We start from the raw sequence: 20,929 nt of genomic DNA on the forward strand, positions 1-20,929 counted from the left end.
CAAACATTGACCCTATATTCCAATGTTTACATTTCACATTTTCTCATCTCCTCCCAAAAATTATTCTCCAAGTGGCCCTAGTAAATTGTATCCTTTACGTCCAAAATTTTTATTTCAGAATGCCGAACAGGCCAATATACTTAAGGCTGCAGGATTTCTTTGGGGCCTATTCGCCGATCATGCTTTCCCAATGAAGAATATCTTGGGTCACCAAGGTATAAAGCATTGTGAAACACAGTCTATTGAATGAAAACAAAAAAATGTTATCTCAAATCACTGCAGAAGTACTCTTTTAAAACTTAAATTATTCCAAATAACTATTTACCGAGTTCACCAGGACTCTGGTGAAGCTCTGGAATTCCCTCCCTAAACACTGCCGCGTCTGTACCTCTCTCCTCCTTCAAGGTGCTCCTTAAAACCTACCTCTTCGACCAAGCTTTTGGTCACCTGTCTTAATATCTCTTTATGTGCCCCGGTGTCAAATTTTGTTTGATAATGGCTCCTGTGAAGCGCCATGGGACGTTTTACTATGTTAAAGGTGCTATATAAATGCAAGTTGTTGTAGATTGTATTATATTCTTAAAATAGTTAGTGGAATGCTATTAATAAAAGAGAGTTAGTTAATCCAACTACATTTGTAGTTTAGAACTCTGGCATCTCACGTGATTATTTGTATTCGTCTGTCCATTGTTAAACTAGAAGTCTGTACCTTTCAAACTGCAAAACACACCAAAGTTATTTCCCTTCTGCAAATAGCAGAAAGTGGGGTTTGTTTACATTTTTCTTGCAGGTATTGGACAAATTTTGCCGATGTATGTAGTTTTTCCAGTTTTTCCAATATGAGTTTGTGCAAGATTTATTACTTTGAAGTCTTGAATTAATAGAATATTTGGAAGCTGGTAATCCGAACCTTATCTAGTTGCCTTTGTTATGGCTTCTGCTTACCAGAGGGGGTACAGTCAATTTGTTTTAAATCCTATGTTATATATATATTTTATATTAGTGTTCTGGAAGCCTTGAGAATGGTACAAGATGCCTCTTAAGCCCTTCAGATGTACCACCTGAAGAGGTTTCTGTGGCTTTTTTTCTCCATTGATTCTGCTATTTAAAAGTGCAGTAATTAAAAAAAAAAAAATTCTGTCTGAAACAAAATGGATTATTAACACATGCAAGAGAAACATCCAGTGCTACTTGGAACAAAATGTACAATGAAATACATGAAAGCTTGGTCTCTTCCAGAAGGATCAAAGAGTGCTCATTACTAATAATTACCTTTGTATTCAAATAAGTAGTTCAAAGATGAAGTATAGACTGATAATACACTTGATTTTTTTTTTAACTGTACATATGCAGTTTGACAACAAAGACTTTTTGTGTGACGTAAACATGCTGCTACAAAAAGGTTTCTGTGTAACTACTGAGAGAATAATTAGCAGAAACCTGTCATTGGGTGCCAAAATTAACATTTTTGAACTGGTCATCAAAGTTTCCCTTCTTGCGTAGACATAAATGCAGAGTAATAGTCACTTATGGAAAAATATATCAACCTACATAACCCGGAAAGATTAATGAGTGCCCTGCATTTACAAGTATTGTTACATCTAATTTTCCTTCCAATTCTCCCTGCCCCTTTTTCCCATTACAGATCTACCGGTGTGGTTGGTCTCCTTCTCTATTATATTTTATCCACATTGTTATTTTTCACTTGAGCCTGGACAGTGTGTGTCGGCTACTATTTGACCATTGGGTTGGGCCCTGAGCCTGATCCCATTGTCACCTGATGTTTCCATTTGCACTTTCAGCAAAAGTCACAGCTAGCCAAACACAGACAACGTATTGCTCCAGCACACTGCATCACCTAATACTGGGACACGTGGTCATGTTTGTGATTTCCACTGACAAGATACAATGGGTTGGGTGCCCATTGGAGGGTAAGGCATTTCCTGCAGGGAGTGAGGTTATAAAGATATCAGAAACACAGTCAGCCTCGACCTTCTTCCCTAACCCCACCTGACTTCAGTGAAACTCTGACCCATTTCACAGCTGCACAGATGAAGGCTTGGGGCAAATTGCCTGCCCTTTTGGCCATGGCTGGTGCATGCAGAGAGATTTAAAGTGGTAGGTTGAAAAGAAGGAAGTCTCTGTTTACCATATGGACGTGTTTTTAAAAGACATTTTACATTGACATTTTTTGCCATTTGTTGGGAATTTATCATGAAGACAGATAAAGGCATTGTTGAGTACAGCATTGTGCAGCATTTCCTCTTCTTATCAGACAGGTACAGATCTGATACAAATATAAAATGCTGTGAAGTGCTATACTTGACAGTGCGCATTAGTTTTATTTTTTGCTGCTATGAAGATGGGATGCAAGATTTGCAGATATTTTGAGGTTGATCTTGATGACTTGGATAACAGTGTACTTGTGACGTAATTGTGAATGACTAGTGTGATTTAGGATAAGGGATTTAAAGTTCAAAAGTCACTGGCTAGAAGTGATAATTTAATAGAGAAAAAGAGCAAAACATTGAACTTGGTACAAAAATTGAATGCAGTCCTAAACCTTGTACATGAAGATCTATCTGGAGAACCTGCTCCCGTCTTCCCCAGTTTAATGTATCATCTAACCAACTGCTGCCTTTTCCTTCACACCAGAATATTAATGCAGTTCTCATATCCTGTATTTTCCCTCTGCACCACCCTTTTTACAAGACAGTTCTCTTATGCTGTCACATACAAAAGAGAAAAGAAAGCAACATGGCAGAATTCCTGAAACAGCGACATGGTAGAGAGAAAGTGTTTTTTTTTAAACTAGGGCAGATTGAATCAGCTCCCTCTTGACAGATCCTTACACTCAGCAATTCTAACTGTTTTCTTTTTGACTTCCACAGTCAGGACGGAAGATCACTAACAGCGTGCATTTGTAAATTTCATAGAATTTCAACTTTGCATTGATGTCCATTTTGGTTTTAATCTGCTATTGTGATACAATCATTATTACAAGGCAGTGAAATATCGAGGAGCTGAGGTTGTCATAAATTAAAGTTTAAGCAGTTTTATCACTGCTATTTTATCGTAGAGACAGAATGAGGAATTTTTTGATTCTTTCATTCGTTGAAGTAACACTGATTTAAGTTTGAACTTATTCATGATTTACTCAATTTGAAAAATACTTGGTAGGTTCCATCTCTCTTACTTTCACATTCACTGTACAAATGGTCCAGGAACAGGAAGTACCAGAGCCACTGTCACCTCTTAATTGACCTATACATGAACTTAGCCAGCACTTGCTTTCAATTAGACTTTATGTGCCTAAAAGGACGCTTTAGCAGAAGAAGAATATTTGTGTTTTTTGTGATATTCTTGTCTTCTCATTTAGCGTGGGCAGTGCCATAGGAAAATTGCTATTTTAAAAATTAAAGTTTTAAATCCATTCAACACAAGATATCCCACTTCAAAGTGTTGTAAGTACATTAAAAAAGTAATTTCATGCTGGTTCCTTTCTCACCCAGAGCCAAAAATTTATAAGGACCTGACCAAACTTCCACCTACAGCAATTAACCATTGTTTGACCATAAGGCATTGCTAGTTCAAGTAATTACACTTTGTGGCTTTGATGGAGGGACCAGGTTAAAAACAGTTGCAGCTTACTCACATAATGATACATTGTACATGCATGTCATTATAAAACCGTATATCATCCAACTTACTGTGAGCAATGCCACGGGAGATCTGCCAGTACATATTATAAACTGTCAACAGTGAACATTAAGATTTGGTTTGTTAGGTGGGCTGCATTGGTGGTGATGTCCTGTTTATGGACAATGGATACAAAATGTGATTAATTCTAGTTCATGACTTGTGATGTATGCAATACATTTTTTAAAAAATGTACAATACAGAATATAGTCTTCTGATGCACATAACTTGTTGGGTTTTTTTTAACACCTGTGAAGTTCTGTATTTTTATCACCTGTAGGATAGCTACATCGCAATATCTTCATAGTAAAAGATTTGTATTGTTTGAATAATGATAATTGAGTTCCCATGTTTTCTTACTGAAAATGTGACACGTCAACATTGTGCCTCGGCATCAGTGTTAGCCGATCTAAGCCAGTGCAGCGTTGACCTCAGAATTCCCCAGGAAGGAGAAAAGCCATCCCTGGGTTGCTGCTTCTCATTGGTCTCCAGTGACCTCTTCAGAAATTCTGTTTATTTGAGACTTGAACTGAAGACGGGATTAGTTAAATAGCCCACTGACATTCTCTGTCCAGTCTCATGCAAGAAGACTGGCTATATAGATGGGATGCTGGCACCCATGGAATCATTTGAAGGAGGGGAGGTTTAAGGTATGAAAATTGGAAAGGAAATCACCTTTTTTCCTGTTTTCATTTAGGTTCGCCCTCAGCGATCATCACACGCTGGTACTGTTTCCCCACTGGATGATGATGAGACAGACAGAGCAAGCAAGTAAGGAATCATTTAAATTGTTTCTTGTGTCTTCTGTTTTATTCCCGGTTGTCATTCCTGATTCCTTTTAGACTGGCAGTTCTCAGCTTACTTTTAATAAAAGGTCAAAACTGATAACCGTGTACTTCTGTGGCAAGTGTTCTTATGTGCAGTGCATTCCTTACTGCTACTGCTGCATATCCAATGTTCAGTTATGTTTTCAGATAGATGAGTATAACAGTTAATATAATATTTCAGGAAGGGCAATACCATTGATATATTTGCAAACTTCTCTACTTTAATGGTGAATTATGTTTGGTGGCTCATTGCATATATAATTTCTTTGCATCTGCACATGGTGCATCTCCATATACTATTTTATGTCTTACCGTGTCATTTTTCTTTAAGCAGCTTTTATTAAATGGTAAATCAATACCAAGTTGACCCTGCAGAAATTTGTTACTGAAATGTTTGCAGATATTACAATCTGAATATTAAGCTATTTAAACTTGGTTGTGTAAAATTGTACAGTTGCAGTGTAATACAGTATTTTCAATTGCAGCTTTTAATTCTTGCTAAAATATTTACAACAGATAAAGTATACTGGATGCATAAGTTTTATGTTCGAAGTATTCATATAAGAGCTGGGGAAAATCCACATTTTAAGATTGTTGCTGTGATTGTTTATATCTCTGTTTTTAATTTTATATTTTCCTTCTGATGAGAGAATCATATTGAATAATAGATGCATGGTATCAAAAAGATATGTATCAATGCTGACCTCTGCTGGTTTCAAAATATCAATCTATGCGCACTTGTGAAAGGTGCATGATTTTTTTAAACTTCAATTTGGATTGGCATATTGTGCACGTGTTCATCTTTGATTGCTGAATGACAACATATTGCAGTTTAGTTTGTTCACACAATAGTGTGAATGAGAGATGTAAAGAATCACATTTTCTTTCCTTGTTGGTGGTCATTATTTTCAGATAACCATTTTGTGTATGTAGTACCAATAGAAAATCTCAGTCCTAGAGCTCATAAGGATGTTAGCTACAATTGGAGGTTCTTTTTGGAGGCTGGTACTAAGGCATATTGTTGGAGCGGAGTTAGAGGGAGATTTGCCCCCTATCTAGCTGTGGTTTACTTGATTATGAATACGGTTAATACTCGATGCCGAAAGTGGGGGAAAAATTATTACATCCAATACATGCAGTATTTCACTGCAATCTGATGAGTATTTTTTCTTTGCAAACCCATAAAAAAAAATTTAAACCCTTCCTGATTAGTGCACAGCCTTTTTTAATGTGCCTGTACAAAAAAAATGTATGTACCTTGGTATTTTTGTGGACTAAATACAACAGTATGTAAAACAGCATGATTTGAGTTTGTTCTTTTTAAGTATAATATTTACTAATTATAGTATTCCATTAGCAAAGGACAAAATGACTTCTTGCAGTTACTCTGTAGTAGTTGGAGTTTAACTGTGCTCCAGTCAGTCAAATTGCTTTATAATCTTACATAGCAGTTTTCACCATTGCTTAGAAGCATTGGATAAATCCCACCTCCTGTAGCTTGTATTTTTGTATTCCTCATGTGGAAAGCAAGCAGATATGTATCAGCTCTGTTAAGCAGGCAGAGTGGGGACAGAGAAATCTGGAATTGGTGATGGGATAACAAACCAGAAAAATTGGGAAGAGGGAGAGATTACCCTTCAATCCCACATGTAAGCAACTCTATACAATATTGAAAAACAAGTCATAAAAATAGGTGTGAATGTACTACCTCCGACCTTAAGAAGATCAAGGATGCTGGCACCTGGCAAGCTGCCCTGTGTAAGTTCTTCCATCACGTTGAAGGCAGATGTGTGTCGCAAAGGTGAAGAGTAAAATGTAAGACTTGCTGGAAGGCAATAGCTGGAGGCAAGGTGTGAGTACAAGAACTCATATACCCAGGGCTTGGTGACGACCATGATCTGGCTGCAACTACTGCTGAAGATGCTGCGTACCTCTTACTGGTGGTACCACTGTCTGATGGGCTATGATGTGTGCCTATGCTGTGGTCAGGACGATGATGACAATGCAGTCGCATAGTTTATGGAGAGTTGCCTACGCACCATGCCCTGATGATCACCAAGATGACAAATCAGGTGATGGAAGTTCAGAACCAAATCAAGCTGTTATGGCAGAATCAATAATCCAATACCTGAGTCAGGCAGGTCCCCATCTTCCAGGACATTCTTGATAATTGACCAGCCAGCCTGGCTTACTAATGGAACCTGCAGGGGTAGACGTCACTTGGTGCTGGGATTCTTCCTTTTCTGCTCCAGATAACTCTACAAGCCAATGCCCCAACAGGTAGGGGATCAGATCTCGTCAAGCAAAGGGATATGCATCAGTGCTGGTAAGCTATGCAATTTTAACTGGTTTAGCTTCAGCAGTATGTCTGCATATAGAGGCTATTTGGAAGGGACCATGATCATGGTCTCACTACTACTAGTAAGATTCAGTCCATTAATCAGAATATTTTACCCCCTTCTTCCTCCCCTCCCCCCACTTCAGTTGGCATCCAAGATCCAAGGGCAGCGTTCATGTGGGTACTGGGATTGATGGTGCCTATCTGAAAGCTCTTCATTGGAGTGTAATCTTTCCACATAGTAGTTATTTACACATTTTCCATTGTCGTATGACGTCACCATTGATTAAGAGCCATTGATGTGCTGCAACTGTCACGGGAGACAATGTTATTTCAATTGTCATCGTCTTCTCATCTCTCAACCTGGTGCTTGGCTTCTCCTGAACAAAATGGAGTGCCTTTCTTGAGCGAGCCAGGGCCCAGCTTCTTTCAAGTTATTAGCCTCAACAGTTTGGCTAGTTCTGTGGGGTTTTTTTATACATTCATGGGATGTGGGCATCGCTGGCAAGGCCAGCATTTCTTGGCCATCCCTAATTGCCCTTGAGAAGGTGGTGGTGAGCTGCCTTCTTGAACCGCTGCAGTCCGTGCGGTGAAGGTTCTCCCACTGTGCTGTTAGGTCGGGAGTTCCAGGATTTTGACCCAGCGACGATGAAGGAACGGCGATATATTTCCAAGTCGGGATGGTGTGTGACTTGGAGGGGAACGTGCAGGTGGTGGTGTTCCCATGTGCCTGCTGCTCTTGTCCTTCTAGATGGTAGAGGTCGCGGGTTTGGGAGGTGCTGTTGAAGAAGCCTTGGCGAGTTGCTGCAGTGCATCCTGTGGATGGTACACACTGCAGCCACAGTGCGCCGGTGGTGAAGGGAGTAAATGTTTAGGGTGGTGGATGGGGTGCCAATCAAACAGGCTACTTTCTCCTGGATGGTGTCGAGCATCTTGTGTTGTTTGAGCTGCACTCATCCAGGCAAGTGCAGGGTATTCCATCACACTCCTGACTTGCGCCGCAGAATACCCAGCCTTTGACCTGCTCTTGTAGCCACAGTATTTATGTGGCTGTTGCAGTTAAGTTTCTGGTCAATGGTGACCCCCAGGATGTTGTTGGTGGGGGATTCAGCAATGGTAATGCTGTTGAATGTCATGGGGAGGTGGTTAGACTCTCTCTTGTTGGAGATGGTCATTGCCTGGCACTTGCCACTTATGAGCCCAAGCCTGGATGTTGTCCAGGTCTTGCTGCATGCATGCTTCATTATTTGAGGGGTCGCTAATGGAACTGAACACTGTGCAATCATCAGCGAACATCCCCAGTTCTGATCTGATGATGGAGGGAAGGTGATTGATGAAGCAGCTGAAGATGGTTGGGCCTAGGATAATTGGCCTCCAACAATCACTACCATCTTCCTTTGTGCTAGGTATGACTCCAGCCACTGGAGAGTTTTCCCCCTGATTCCCATTGACTTCAATTTTATTCGGGCTCCTTGGTGCCACACTCGGTCAGTTGCTGCCTTGATGTCAAGGGCAGTCACTCTCACCTCATCTCTGGAATTCAGCTCTTTTTTCCATGTTTGGACCAAGGCTGTAATGAAGTCTGGAGCCGAGTGGTCCTGGTGGAACTCAAACTGAGCATTGGTGAGCAGGTTATTGGTAAGTGCCGCTTGATAGCACTGTCGACGACACCTTCCATCAGTTTGCTGATGATTGAGAGTAGATTGATGGGGCGGTAATTGGCCGGATTGGATTTGTCCTGCTTTTTGTGGACAGGATATACCTGGGCAATTTTCCACATTGTCTGGTAGATGCCAGTGTTGTAGCTGTACTGGAACAGATTGGCTAGAGGCACAACTAGTTCTGGAGCACAAGTCTTCAGCACTACAGCTGGGATGTTGTCAGGGCCCATAGCCTTTGTTGTATCCAGTGCACTCAGCCATTTCTTGATATCATGTGGAGTGAATCGAATTGGCCGAAGACTGGCTTCTGTGATGGTGGGGATAGCGGGAGGAGGCCAAGATGGATCATCCACTCGGCACTTCTGGCTGAAGATGGTTGCAAACGCTTCAGCCTTGTCTTTTGCACTCACGTGCTGGACTCCGCCATCATTGAGGATGAGGATGTTTACAGAGCCTCCTCCTCCCGTTAGTTGTTTAATTGTCCACCACCATTCACGACTGGATGTGGCAGGACTGCAGAGCTTTGATCTGATCCGTTGGTTGTGGAATCGCTTAGCTCTGTCTATAGCATGTTGCTTCCGCTGTTTAGCATGCATGTCGTCCTGAGTTGTAGCTTCACCAGTCGAAGAAACCTTGGCGAGTTGCTGCAGTGCATCCTGTGGATGGTACACACTGCAGCCACGGTGCGCCAGTGGTGAAGGGAGTGAATGTTTAAGGTGGTGGATGGGGTACCAATCAAGCAGGCTGCTTTGTCCTGGATGGTGTCGAGGTTCTTGAGTGTTGTTGGAGCTGCATTCATCCAGGTAAATGGAGAGTATCCCATTACACTCCTGACTTGTGCCTTGTCGATGTTGGAAAGGCTTTGGGGAGTCAGGAGGTGAGTCACTCGCCGCAGAATACCAAACCTCCGACCTGCTCTTGTAGCCACAGTATTTATGTGGCTGTTCCAGTTAAGTTTCTAGTCAAGGACTAAGTCTAGGACAATTTCAGAACCCACAAGTGATGGTGCCGCAAATGACTCTTTGTCCACCAGAAATATTTGTTATATCTTTCTACTAGCAGTAATCCATTCCTTTTCTAACATACATTTTAAAATATCTTAATTTGTTTTAATTGCTTACAAGTGCTTGAATTTCATAATGTCCAGATTACATGTGGAATAAAACTGTTCTCACTGTCCTTATTTCAGAGATAGAGTAACTAATAGAAGTGGTCTAGGTGATTTGATGAAGTGCATCACTTAACCTTTCTGCTAATCTTTCATACTTAGTGCCACAGTGCAGATAATTTTGAATATTGTCTTCTGTCTTCAATCCACAGCACTATTACTGACGGTATCCTGAATAAGAAAATAATTTAACACTTGGATGAGCAAACCTACTTTGTATTTATTGCAAGAAAAATTCTACTCTGAGCATAAATTATCCTTCATACTTTTAAGTTCCATTTAACTTATTTTAGCAATTTAAATTGTGGTTACAGCATCAAATTTTATTAAAGGTTGGAGCTTTTAAGAAACCTTTTAGAAGTATTAAAATTATGATTTTGTTCATGCAGGTAGTGAAGCTGGTTAAGCAGACTAAGTATGACTTGCATCTTGTGGAGCTAAGCTACTTAAAATGTTCATATTTCTTAGGGTATCATCTGAAGACAGTGGAGAAGTATGTGCCTATATTGATGACAGTGATGATTCTGAACAGATGGAACTAGAGTCACAATCTCCAGGCCAGATGGACCTATTAGGAGAGATCCTTGATAGCCTCAGTACACATAGTTCAGATCAAGGAAAGCTGTGTGGTGCAAAGAGCTTGGATTTCTTCAAATCAATGGATGATATCAGTTATAAAGCTGGGGTGAGTGCTCTGCATTACAGTTCTAGGATTGTGGTAGTACACCAAGTGAAAACATCAAAGACAATGTGACTGAAGTTCGCTACTTGCACACTGTAATACATAATTTAAAAGTCCATTATCTTTTGGACAACTACATTTTGCTGTGAAAATAACTCTTACGAAGTAAAGTTGGAAAAAAATTGGGACATTAGAATTTCGATCTTCTAGCTACAAGTCCTAAATTCAAAGAATTGTCATGATTGAGGTTACATTCAGGCTTTCCCTAGACATTGAAGTTTCTCCGTCTGAGCCAGTTTGTTTGGGGGATCGATTACGTTGTTTCCTAATCTTTTCAAACTCACACTTTAGTTAGTTTACCAAGCAATGCCACTGATGTAATCCATGGAGGCATTTGTGCTGTGGCTCTCATCCTGCCCCTGACAAAGAATACCGTTGAGGGCTAATTTGGAAAGAAAATGTGGGGGGAAGTCAAAAGTAATTATTGGCTAGTTTAAATCTTGATGATTTATAAAATGTGAAATCACTGAAGATGATATAAGAAACAGTTTTTTTGTATAGGAGATTTAATGTAGGGTTTAACTGTCTTTCATACTTGACAATTAAAAGTTTGGGATGTTTCATACTTAATATGTGTTTCTTATTATTATTTTGTTAGAACAAGTCCAATACTCCAAGTGAGGGAAACCTGGCTGAACTCGGTGAAAGGTATCCTGATCATCTGAGTTGGCACCTGGGACAAGATGATACTGTTGTCCATAGAAAGCCGCTTCCCCCATCTCCAAGGAAATCATTTTGTTATCTTTCTGAACGTCCAGTTACCTTTGAAATGACGTCTTGTGAGAACTCCTCTGTTTTTGTTGAAGAGTTGATAAATTTTCCTAAACTCAATACTGATTCATCTTTTAAAACTTCAGTGTCAACCCTTGCCTCTAGTGAAAAATCAAACCAGGAAAAAAAAAATTCAGCCAAACTAAAGGAGCCAAAACAAACACTAACCAGTGAAGACGGTACCTACGAAAATCAGTGTAAAAATACACAGAGATACCCATCAGTTTTAATCCCTTGGGAGAAAGATGATGTTCAGGCTAAGTTGATAGAACCCACAAGTGAAATAGACCTACTCAAAGAGATTGACTGTTTATGTTCCAGAATTGAAACCGGTCACACTATTTCCAGTGTTGGTTCTTCGACTACCAACACTTAAAACAAAGTGTGAAAGTGCAGCAGTATTTTAAGCTGGGGTAAGTTCAGATAATTATTTAAGAAACTGAAAGATTGAGTGTTAGACTGCAGGAAAGGAAGGAGTTCCTTAATATTTTTAAGTGCAAAAGAAGAAAAATGCACTGCTTTACTGATTTATGCAAAATCAAATACAGATTTTTTTAAAAATTTAAACTTTAACACACACTGCTAAAACGGGCTACTAAAATGGTTTCTGATTTATACACTTGGGCTAAACAGTTGACTACAAAATTGTTGCCTAGAATGGAAGTAGTGTATTGATAAGTCAGCAATCAGGTAAGTATGTATACAACATAAGCCATTTGAATTAAAAGTTCTATTCAGGTGGAAAGGGATTAATTTTAACTTTGAGGGACAAAAAATAAAGTTATGTCTCTACATCACAATGGGAGGCTGAGGTTTTCTTTCAGGATCAGTGAGATTTCCCTGTATTGTTCCAACCAAATCAGGCTAACGAGGCAAATGCCTTGTAGTATTTAAATTGTTGCATGCTATATATAAAATATATATAACCTTGTACAGTGAAGAGTGGATGAGAGTTAGCTGGTGGGATTGTCTGAGTTTACAAGCACTTGAGGAGGGAACAGTGGTCATTATTCTCTGCTATTCCTTACATTTCAAACCCTCCTCAACCCCTCCTGTTCCATTTTAATAAATCTACAAGCTGGATCCTCTGAATTATTTAAACACTCCATTTACATTTTATCTGTGTTTTACCTTTATCTGTGTTTTACCCATGTCTGTAAATTAAATATGCAGTAAATTAAAGCCAAATAATCAAAGGCACTTATCCATGTCAAGGTACTGCCTTAAAAATTACAGAAATCATAGTCCTCTGAAATCATCATTTAGCATCTTTCTAAATCACTCAGTTGTTTAGAAGTATCACAGCACAAGATATTTTCGTGCTTAAATAGTATAAACCTGAAAAAGCTTGAAATCAGTTCATTAGGCAATAATTATCAGGAATGACGATGCAAACTGTGGTTAGTAAAGAGAGAAAAAAATCTCCTATGGAGATAATGCTGCATTTTATTTAATCAGCAGTCTGTTAGTACCAATGAGTATTCAATCCATGTCTTCCTGAAATAAGTTGAATCGTTTTTTCCCCCCTCAACACCATTAATGATGGCTCACTTGAACCTCTGAGTGATATTTTAGTAACAAAACAGTTTTTGAGACATGCAATCAGATTTCTTGAGTCCTCACATAGGAATTTTGCCCTACAATAAAATACAGTTGTTAACATTTTGATATGTATTTCAGTGTTACCAATTTTCTATATACTCTTGGTGTAAAGTGTTTTTTTCGTATTGAACAAATGTGCACAAATGCTGTAAATGTTAATAGTGAAATATTGCTGTGTTTTTAGAACGTGACTGTAATAGGACTGGTGTAATGTAAATGGCAACCAATACTGGGATATAAGGGAGGAGAAGTACATCTTGTTGGTACTCCTGTTTCTTTAATGGTACTTTAATGTGTCCAAATAGGGCCAATGAATATTAGGATAGATGACAACATCTTCACAAACCAGATGATTCCAGTAACTTGTGCTACACTAATGTTTAATACTTTTAAATCTGTAGATAACATTTGGTTACTTGATGATTACTTTAAAAAAGACACAGTCTTGCACTCTGAGTTACTGGGGACATGCGGTATACTTTCGGTCCTATGTTGATCTGTCCGAAAAAAAATTTCTCTCTCTCTCAACTGGCTGTTATTAAAGGACTCCATTAGTTAGTCAGAGATACATATATTATATAAATATTTCTAATTTTATTTAGGCATTTAAAATACCTATTACATCACTGCGGCAAAGGCTGGATCATGTGCCTTAATGGAAACAAATAAATGATGGTACTGAATTTTATTTTGGGAACTGGAACAAGTTGACTAGAAACTAAGAATGTAATGTGTGTGAAAAGATGGCAGGCGCACTGACGTATAAAGGTGCAATATTGCTGTCACATTGCATAGGCTGTATATCAAAACAGAAAATCAGCAGGATAATCCTATTTGATATACCTCAGACTTTCCAAAAACTCAAATTGATCTGAGTTTTAGTTTTAAATGTGCTCTCGTCAATCTAACTTACCCTTATTGTTGCCTATGGTTTATATATTGAAAATAATTTAAAATGTAGCCTCTTTCAGCTCCCAGAAAGCGCATTATCTTTTTTTAGAATTCCGTGCAATATGAATTATATTTACAAATTGTTTGTATTCCAGATGTTGCTTTCAAGTTAGATTTTTGCACCAAGTTTTTTAATAATAAAGTTTAATCTAGGGTACAGAGATGCACCTAAAGTGCATATAGGTTGAGTTAACCATTAAAACTTGCTCCATGTCGACTGCAAAGTTAAGTAACAAGCTCAAGAGGTCATTGTGAATAACGATCACTATGGAATTTGTTTTCTCTTCATTATCGTTGTTCCTCTTTTCCCATCTAAGTCTTTAATATCTTATTTGATCAGTAATCTACCATATTCTTGTAACTGCTTTGAGTTATAAAGTTCCATAGTTTGCATCACTTCCATAATTGAGTGCACTTTTTCAAAATGTTAATCTGATAGAACAGCCTATGTCATAAGCATTTGTTCTGTTCAGTATTCATTTTTTAAAATGAATGTTAACCATTGCTATCATTGTCCAGTCTCTCTTAAAAAAAAATATACATTTGCAGTTCATCCTGTAAATTACTTGCATGCCTAATTTATGCAAATGTTTATCTAATTGTTCATTTAACCGTCTATCCATGAATCACCAGAAACTAACCAATTCAATTGTTATCGGATACTTTTTAAAGCTGTTTTAAACTGCCCAATCTTTGCAAATACCAACCAGCTTGTTGCTTAGGTTCTGATCTTTCGCAATGCCATATAACTGTATAATCCCAACTGAGTTTTTTAACAAAAGGAAAACAAGTTGTTCATTTGAAGAATCTAATGGAAAAATCCAGTAATTTGGCTTTTAAAGCACCAAGTCATTGTTAAGAACTAATCATCTGTAGAACTACTGTTGATGCCAATTTTATTTTCAGCATTCCTTATGGAAGTTTATTTGCAGAGGCCATCCATTTTTATCCAGATTAACACAATAACAGTTATATCTTACAGCATATCCTATCAGTGAAGTTACTTCCCTTTGTGATTTAAGAAAATGTACTGCAAGAAAATTGAATGTTTAGTTGTGTAGTTGAATGTGGCCAGCTTTTCATATACCAACTGCCAGATTAAGTTATTGCAGGGTATATTAAATTCTGAACAAAACTTTTTAGGACAGTTGTATGAGCCCTGCACCAATTGAGAATATATCTATTTAAAATGAAACCCAGCGTGCTATTCACCAGAGCGGGTTGTACGGTAACACCAGTTGGGATACTCGATGTATTTGGTTAATCTGCTCTTTTGATGGTTGTCCAAGTTGCTGTATATTAAGGAAAGTTGTACAAAATTTGCTGAATAAAGTTATTCCTCAGACTTTGCAGAGCTGTGCTTTGCCTTTGCCAAACAATAAAGATTCAATTTTATGTTGAGATGTTTTGTTTCACCTGTTTCTTTTAAATACATGTTAAGACAAGTTATTTTGGTGTTAAAACTAATGAGGCCTATGCTATGATTTCTCTGTTAATGTGATCTAATCAAAAGGGCAAATATTAGCATTGGAAATTCGTACAGTTATTAGGGTGAGTTCCAGCCAACTTTTAAATGTCGAAACACACATCCATTTAGTTCAGAACACTAAATCATCTACACTATAAAATCGATGTTGTATATACTGAGTATCACTTCCAGGTTGATGACCTGTATATATTTTATGATCAATAATCTCTACATACATTGTCTTCCTGTTTCTCCCACTGCCTACAGACTGCACAGTTGCATTTTGTTCTGATGATTTGACCAAGTGGTTTTTGATTACCCCCATACCCTAATAAGACTAATAAGTGTTAGCTTTACAATTATTTTTTTTTCACATGACACTTTGCAGCACTAAGAGAATCGAACTTCTGTTTCTGTTCCTGTGCCCCATGCAGCTGAAAGCTATTGCAACTACTGTTTTGAGATTTTTATCTATTTGGCCCAGAATGGATTTTGGTTTAACTTATGTAATGAAGTTCCTATGAAGTTAGATTCAGTTCATAAAAGGTTAACTCAGAGAGAGGCAAGCTATCTGGAATGTTGTTTAGGACAAATTAGTTAGAATACCAGCCTTCTCACATACTATATCAATTTGAGACAATGGAGTTGATCCATTACTTCAATGCAAGAATGGTTTCCATTGATTGTGCCCAGCAGGGCATGTTGTTAAACGGACAATGTCGTTGCCATGGCTTCCACACCAAGGGGGAGGTTTCTCATTTAAGATGTAACTTTGATTGGCAGCTTGCCGAGCCAATCCTTGATATAAAAAGCTAAAAGATAGGGTTAGAGATCAAGCTTTTGTCTTCCTTCCTGGGAAAAGGCTGTCTGCGGTGTGAGTGCCAGTCATTTGAAAGATTGTTGACTTGTGAGTTAGGCCTGTATGAATAGGCAAATTGCAAAATGCATTATTTTGCATGATATGATTGATAGGAAATTGATTGTCTTGCTGTGAAAACTATTCAGTTCATTCATATATTACATGTTAAACATACCAGGTTGTTTGTCTACATTTGACCTCACCTCAGCGCACCTTCCAAAAGATAGAAGAAATGCACATGGTGGCATATGCAAGATCACAGTGTTTAGTACACACAATGAGGAGTCATAGTGTTGTGGCCCTGGATCACACTTTGTTTAATTTGATAATGGGTAGTAAATGTACACTCAAAATCACAGCAAGTGAGGTCTCTTATGGAAGTAACTGGTGCAACTGAACCCGAAAGAATATCTCATGAGACCTGACATTGGCACCAAATGACCAATCTATGACCGAGTGGATCCAAAGCACTGGGGAAATGGGGCTAGGATGTCATTCCTTTGCAAGATCACAACCAGAACAGCATCACGAGTTGCTCATGCTAGTCAGGCTTCAATCTTGATACAAGGACTACAAAGCCACAAGGTTTTTTATTAGTCCAAAAAGTTAGAAATGATTACTAGTAGTGAAAATTCACAACATTTCTCATTCAGGGTTGCTGAAGTATGCATTAAGCTAGGAAAGGTGCCTGAGCATATTGAGGCTGTGGAAATCTGAATTGCCCATTGACATCCCACACTGTCTGAACATTAAAAATTTTACTGCTATAAGAGGACATATGTGCATATCTATATGCAGAATTCAAATTTCACCCAGTGTAAATGGGATACTGTGTGGCAGAAGATTGTACTGCAGCTTTCAGTCTCAAATTGGGTAGCTAAAGTATAATTTAGATGCACTAATGGTAGATGACCTATGGAATACCTGATCATATCATTCTGCTTATTCTTGTAACGTTTATGCCTGTTCCCAACTGAATACCTTACCAGCATTTTTTTTTACAAGGAACAAATTGACACTATCAAATATTTTTGCTGTATGTCTCTTCCATGTGGATAAAATTCAAATCTTGATCTTGTCAACTTTGAACCAATGTCTTCTACTGTTATGCTCATGTTGCATGTTTACAAATATGCACTTTATGCTAATTTATTTTTAAGCTTTGACTTGTGTCCCCACTCACTTTTCTTTCTGCAGTACCACTTCAGCTCTGAGCATCTCTTCTCTTACCATAGAGCCCTCAGTCCTGGATTCATCCTTGACTTTATGCCTCCCTGCTTTTCTTTCAGAATCCTGCAGCTTTTAAGAATCCTGCAGAAAATCAGGTTAGTTAGTGCTCAGTTTAACTGAAGTGCCCTAAATTGGTATGGGAGTCTATGGTTTTCTGTAACAATCCAGTGTGTTACGATGGTAGGAAATAGAAATTGCCATGTTCCACCGTAAGCCCACACGGCAGTCTGCGTGGTTTCTTCTATTTTGCAGTACCATAATGCTGATCTTCTCCAGTTTTAATTGCCACACAGACTCTTGGTGAGGTTGGAGCCATTAATTTTGAACCACTGGTAGTTTTGCCTAAAGTGATACCACTCATAAATCTAAATTAATGTTGAATGCTCCTCATTTTATCCTAAAGTGGGTCTGGAGACTCTGCTCCATATCTTGGATGAGAAAAGATAGCTCTTCCATGTCCTGGGTATAATGGTTCAGGTAGTACAAGTTGGAATGGAAGTCATTATCTTATCCAGCAGCAATGGATCTGCATTGACATTGTTTACTCATAGTTCTTAGAATGACAAAAGATGTCATGGCAAACAATGTGTTCTGAATATGTGAACATGGAGTGCTTTGAGTAAAGATGTAATAAAAAAAACACCTGAGAAACAACGGAACTAATTAGATGGAGCAGAATCAGCGATTGATTTAATTGAATTTAGCTACCACTGGAATTTAGCTTTTGTTTAAACAGGAACCTGTAGTTAGCCTTTAACTTTTGTCTCAACTCCCAAGTCTTTCATATGAGAGAGAAATTACACATAGCCATTGGTAAGAGATACTGTTCATGTCACCAAAAATGATGCTTTGCATAATGAAAATATCACTCCTAGACACTGAATAAAATAGTTGCACAATTCAACATTTTGTTTTGTGAAAAGTAAGCTGTGGTTTATTTAGGCATGTATTCACTTGTAGCATTAAGCTAAAAGTATGAGCCAGTTAATTCAAACCGTTCCTCTTTGAGTTCCTCATTATAAACATGAAATGTGCTTACAATTAAATCAATGAGCAATGTAGGAATATTCCCTGGAGAAACATTGTTAATTTTCTCCACAATATATCTACATTTAAAAAGGTACTATATATATTTTTATTTCTAAAATCAAGTACAAAGTTGAAACAACATTCTAAAATATATTATGTACAGGAGGTTTTCGGCACAATTGTTAGACACATTGCAAAAAATGTCAAGAGAATTGGCACCCTACAAAACTGAAAATCTGAATAGCTTTTTGGTGTCAATTGTACATAATGGTTTTCAATCAACTATCAATTCACTTGCATAAATCAAAGATATTTACAGACCTACAATTACAATAGCACAAAAATAGTTCTTATTAACCCTTCAAGCGCTGATGGATGTTAAAATGCTAAAACAATTGATTTTTATTTTAATCTGAGAATTATGTAAAATAAGATGTTTTTCAGTTTCAGTATACTTATCATTGTATTTTATAACCATTTAACAGAACATGCAGAACCGGGGCAGAAAAAGTACATTTTGAAAGCTCCAATTCTTCAGTTCTTAAAGCGTTAATGAAAATTATGCAATTTCAGCTTTGATTGTTGTAAGATATGACTTTTTTTCAGAAAAGAAACTGAGATTCCTATTTACACGTGATTAAAATGATCAGTTTTCCATTTAATGTTTGTGATCTCCCATCTGTTTTGTATTGTTATAAAAATGTTGGAAAAAAAAATCTGATCCCAAATTTTTCAGATGTTTTTTCGCAATCCCCCAGCCTCCATTAAGAATCTGCATTCGATCCTCAAGTTTTTTGTAAAACTGAAAAAATAGTGGGGCAGAAATCACTTGGGAAATAACGGAGGAGCTCAACAGCGCTCTCCATTGTTTGTGGTGAAATGGAGGAGCAAGTTCCAGCAATTGCACATGTGCAGTGAAACGTGGACATCCGAAACTTGCTCCTAGTGGTTCGCCAGCGATATGACAGCTTTGAATTAAAGGGCCATCGCATGCTGCAATCAGAGGAATCATCGAAGACGTGCTTATCAGCCCAGCTGGAAAGTAACTAAATATGCCACCAAACAGGTATGCTTAAAAATACAGGTCCAAACTAAGATTTAATAACGTGGTAAGTTTTAATGACTGCCAAACAACTAAAAATTAACTTTTAAAAATGTGAAGTCTCATTACTCATTTTAATAGCTTTAGGTCATTAAAAAAAGATTTAAATTAAAAAATTAAATGTATTTTTACTTTTCCCTTCTGTCTCTTATTTAATTCAATTATTTCTTGCCCTTTTTTGCTGTCTATAACTTTTTACATTGATTTAAAATGTTGTACCTTTCACTTCCTGGTTTAATGTTCCAAGCCCGCAGAGGCAGCTGTCAAAAATGCTGCGATGTGATTGGTCGAGGGGAGAGTGCAATCCTCTCACTTCTCCCAGGGTCCTCGCTTCACCTGAACTGACTCTGGGCTCTTCTCCGCTTCCTACCGAGGAAGTGTCCAAAGAAAAGACCACGGTAAGTTTATGGGTTAGCGTAAATCTATGGAGCGGCTCACCGAGCAATTTCTACCCCATTGTGTCTTCTCTGGAGAACGCTGGTAATTCTGATGGTCCCAGTGCAAACTGTCATTGGTCTTAACAACAGAGTTGATGTAACTTCAATATTTTAATTTAAAGCATCAAGAGTTAAGTCCTTCCTGGACTTCAATTCATACTGTCAGTGCAACTAGCTTTTTCTGATTTTACATATTTGGACTATTAATAAGGAATGTTTTCTAACTAACAAAAAAGTTCAATCAGACAATTTTCTATCTAAAGACTAAATAAAAGAAATGACTAAAGGCACTAAATTTAATAATGTTTCAGTGGATCTCTGTTCAAGATTTTGTCATATAGCTGGTGCTGTGAACCATGTAACTCCAGTGCAGAGACTGCCCTACAATACTGCAGAAAAAACTCTTAATTTATCATGTGTTATCTTATGGCTGCACAAAGATTAAAAACCCAAGTAAGACATTGGCTGGCGGGAAGAGACAAATCTAGTTTCTCATCATATTCCTCCTTTCTCTGCTAGAGTGAAAACTAGCAGAGTTGAAAATATAATAATGAACATTTAAACATAGAATTTATCACCCTGCTAATTCTTACCGTGACTTCAAAAAATCTTGGTTAAATTTACTGTAGAAATGTTTTCCAAACAATTAATATTTTCTAATAACATATGTTTATGTTTTCATATTCCTTCAGCCCATCTGCCTCTCAACTATTCCTTCTCTAAAATTACTTGCCCTAAGATTGATGTTTGTGAATGAATAGCAGTATTTTATCCCCGTGTCATAGCATCAAGTTCAGGAGACAGGCACCTTAAAAAAAATAATGGCATTGAACATTTTTCAATTTGATTGATTAACGAATAATTTAAAATATGTTAAGAATAAGTTTCCATTTAAAATATTACATTAAATGCATTCAATCATTTTGGGGGAAAATATTGATTTTGACTTCAATTGTGTACATTGCATGACTAGTTAAAATAACTATGCCCAGATGGACTAAGAAATGTAATCAATTTTACTATCAAAGTAAAGTCAGTAGAGTAA

At 37.7% G+C, this 20,929-nt stretch overlaps 1 protein-coding gene across 3 annotated transcripts in view; it reads left to right on the forward strand.

Annotated features, from left to right (window-relative positions):
* dennd1b (DENN/MADD domain containing 1B) overlaps positions 1-15,160 on the forward strand; it is a 244,552-nt gene extending 229,392 nt beyond the window's left edge. For all 3 annotated transcript variants that reach the window (XM_067990632.1, XM_067990634.1, XM_067990633.1), the window contains 3 exons: positions 4,397-4,470; positions 10,162-10,378; positions 11,034-15,160. In XM_067990632.1, the coding sequence (XP_067846733.1) occupies positions 4,397-4,470; positions 10,162-10,378; positions 11,034-11,582 (840 nt within the window). In that variant the 3' untranslated portion in view covers positions 11,583-15,160. The remainder of the gene's footprint in view (positions 1-4,396; positions 4,471-10,161; positions 10,379-11,033) is intronic.
* Positions 15,161-20,929: the final 5,769 nt, after the last annotated feature.

The sequence above is a fragment of the Heptranchias perlo genome, chromosome 9 (assembly GCF_035084215.1).
Source record: "Heptranchias perlo isolate sHepPer1 chromosome 9, sHepPer1.hap1, whole genome shotgun sequence".
Lineage (NCBI taxonomy): Eukaryota > Metazoa > Chordata > Chondrichthyes > Hexanchiformes > Hexanchidae > Heptranchias > Heptranchias perlo.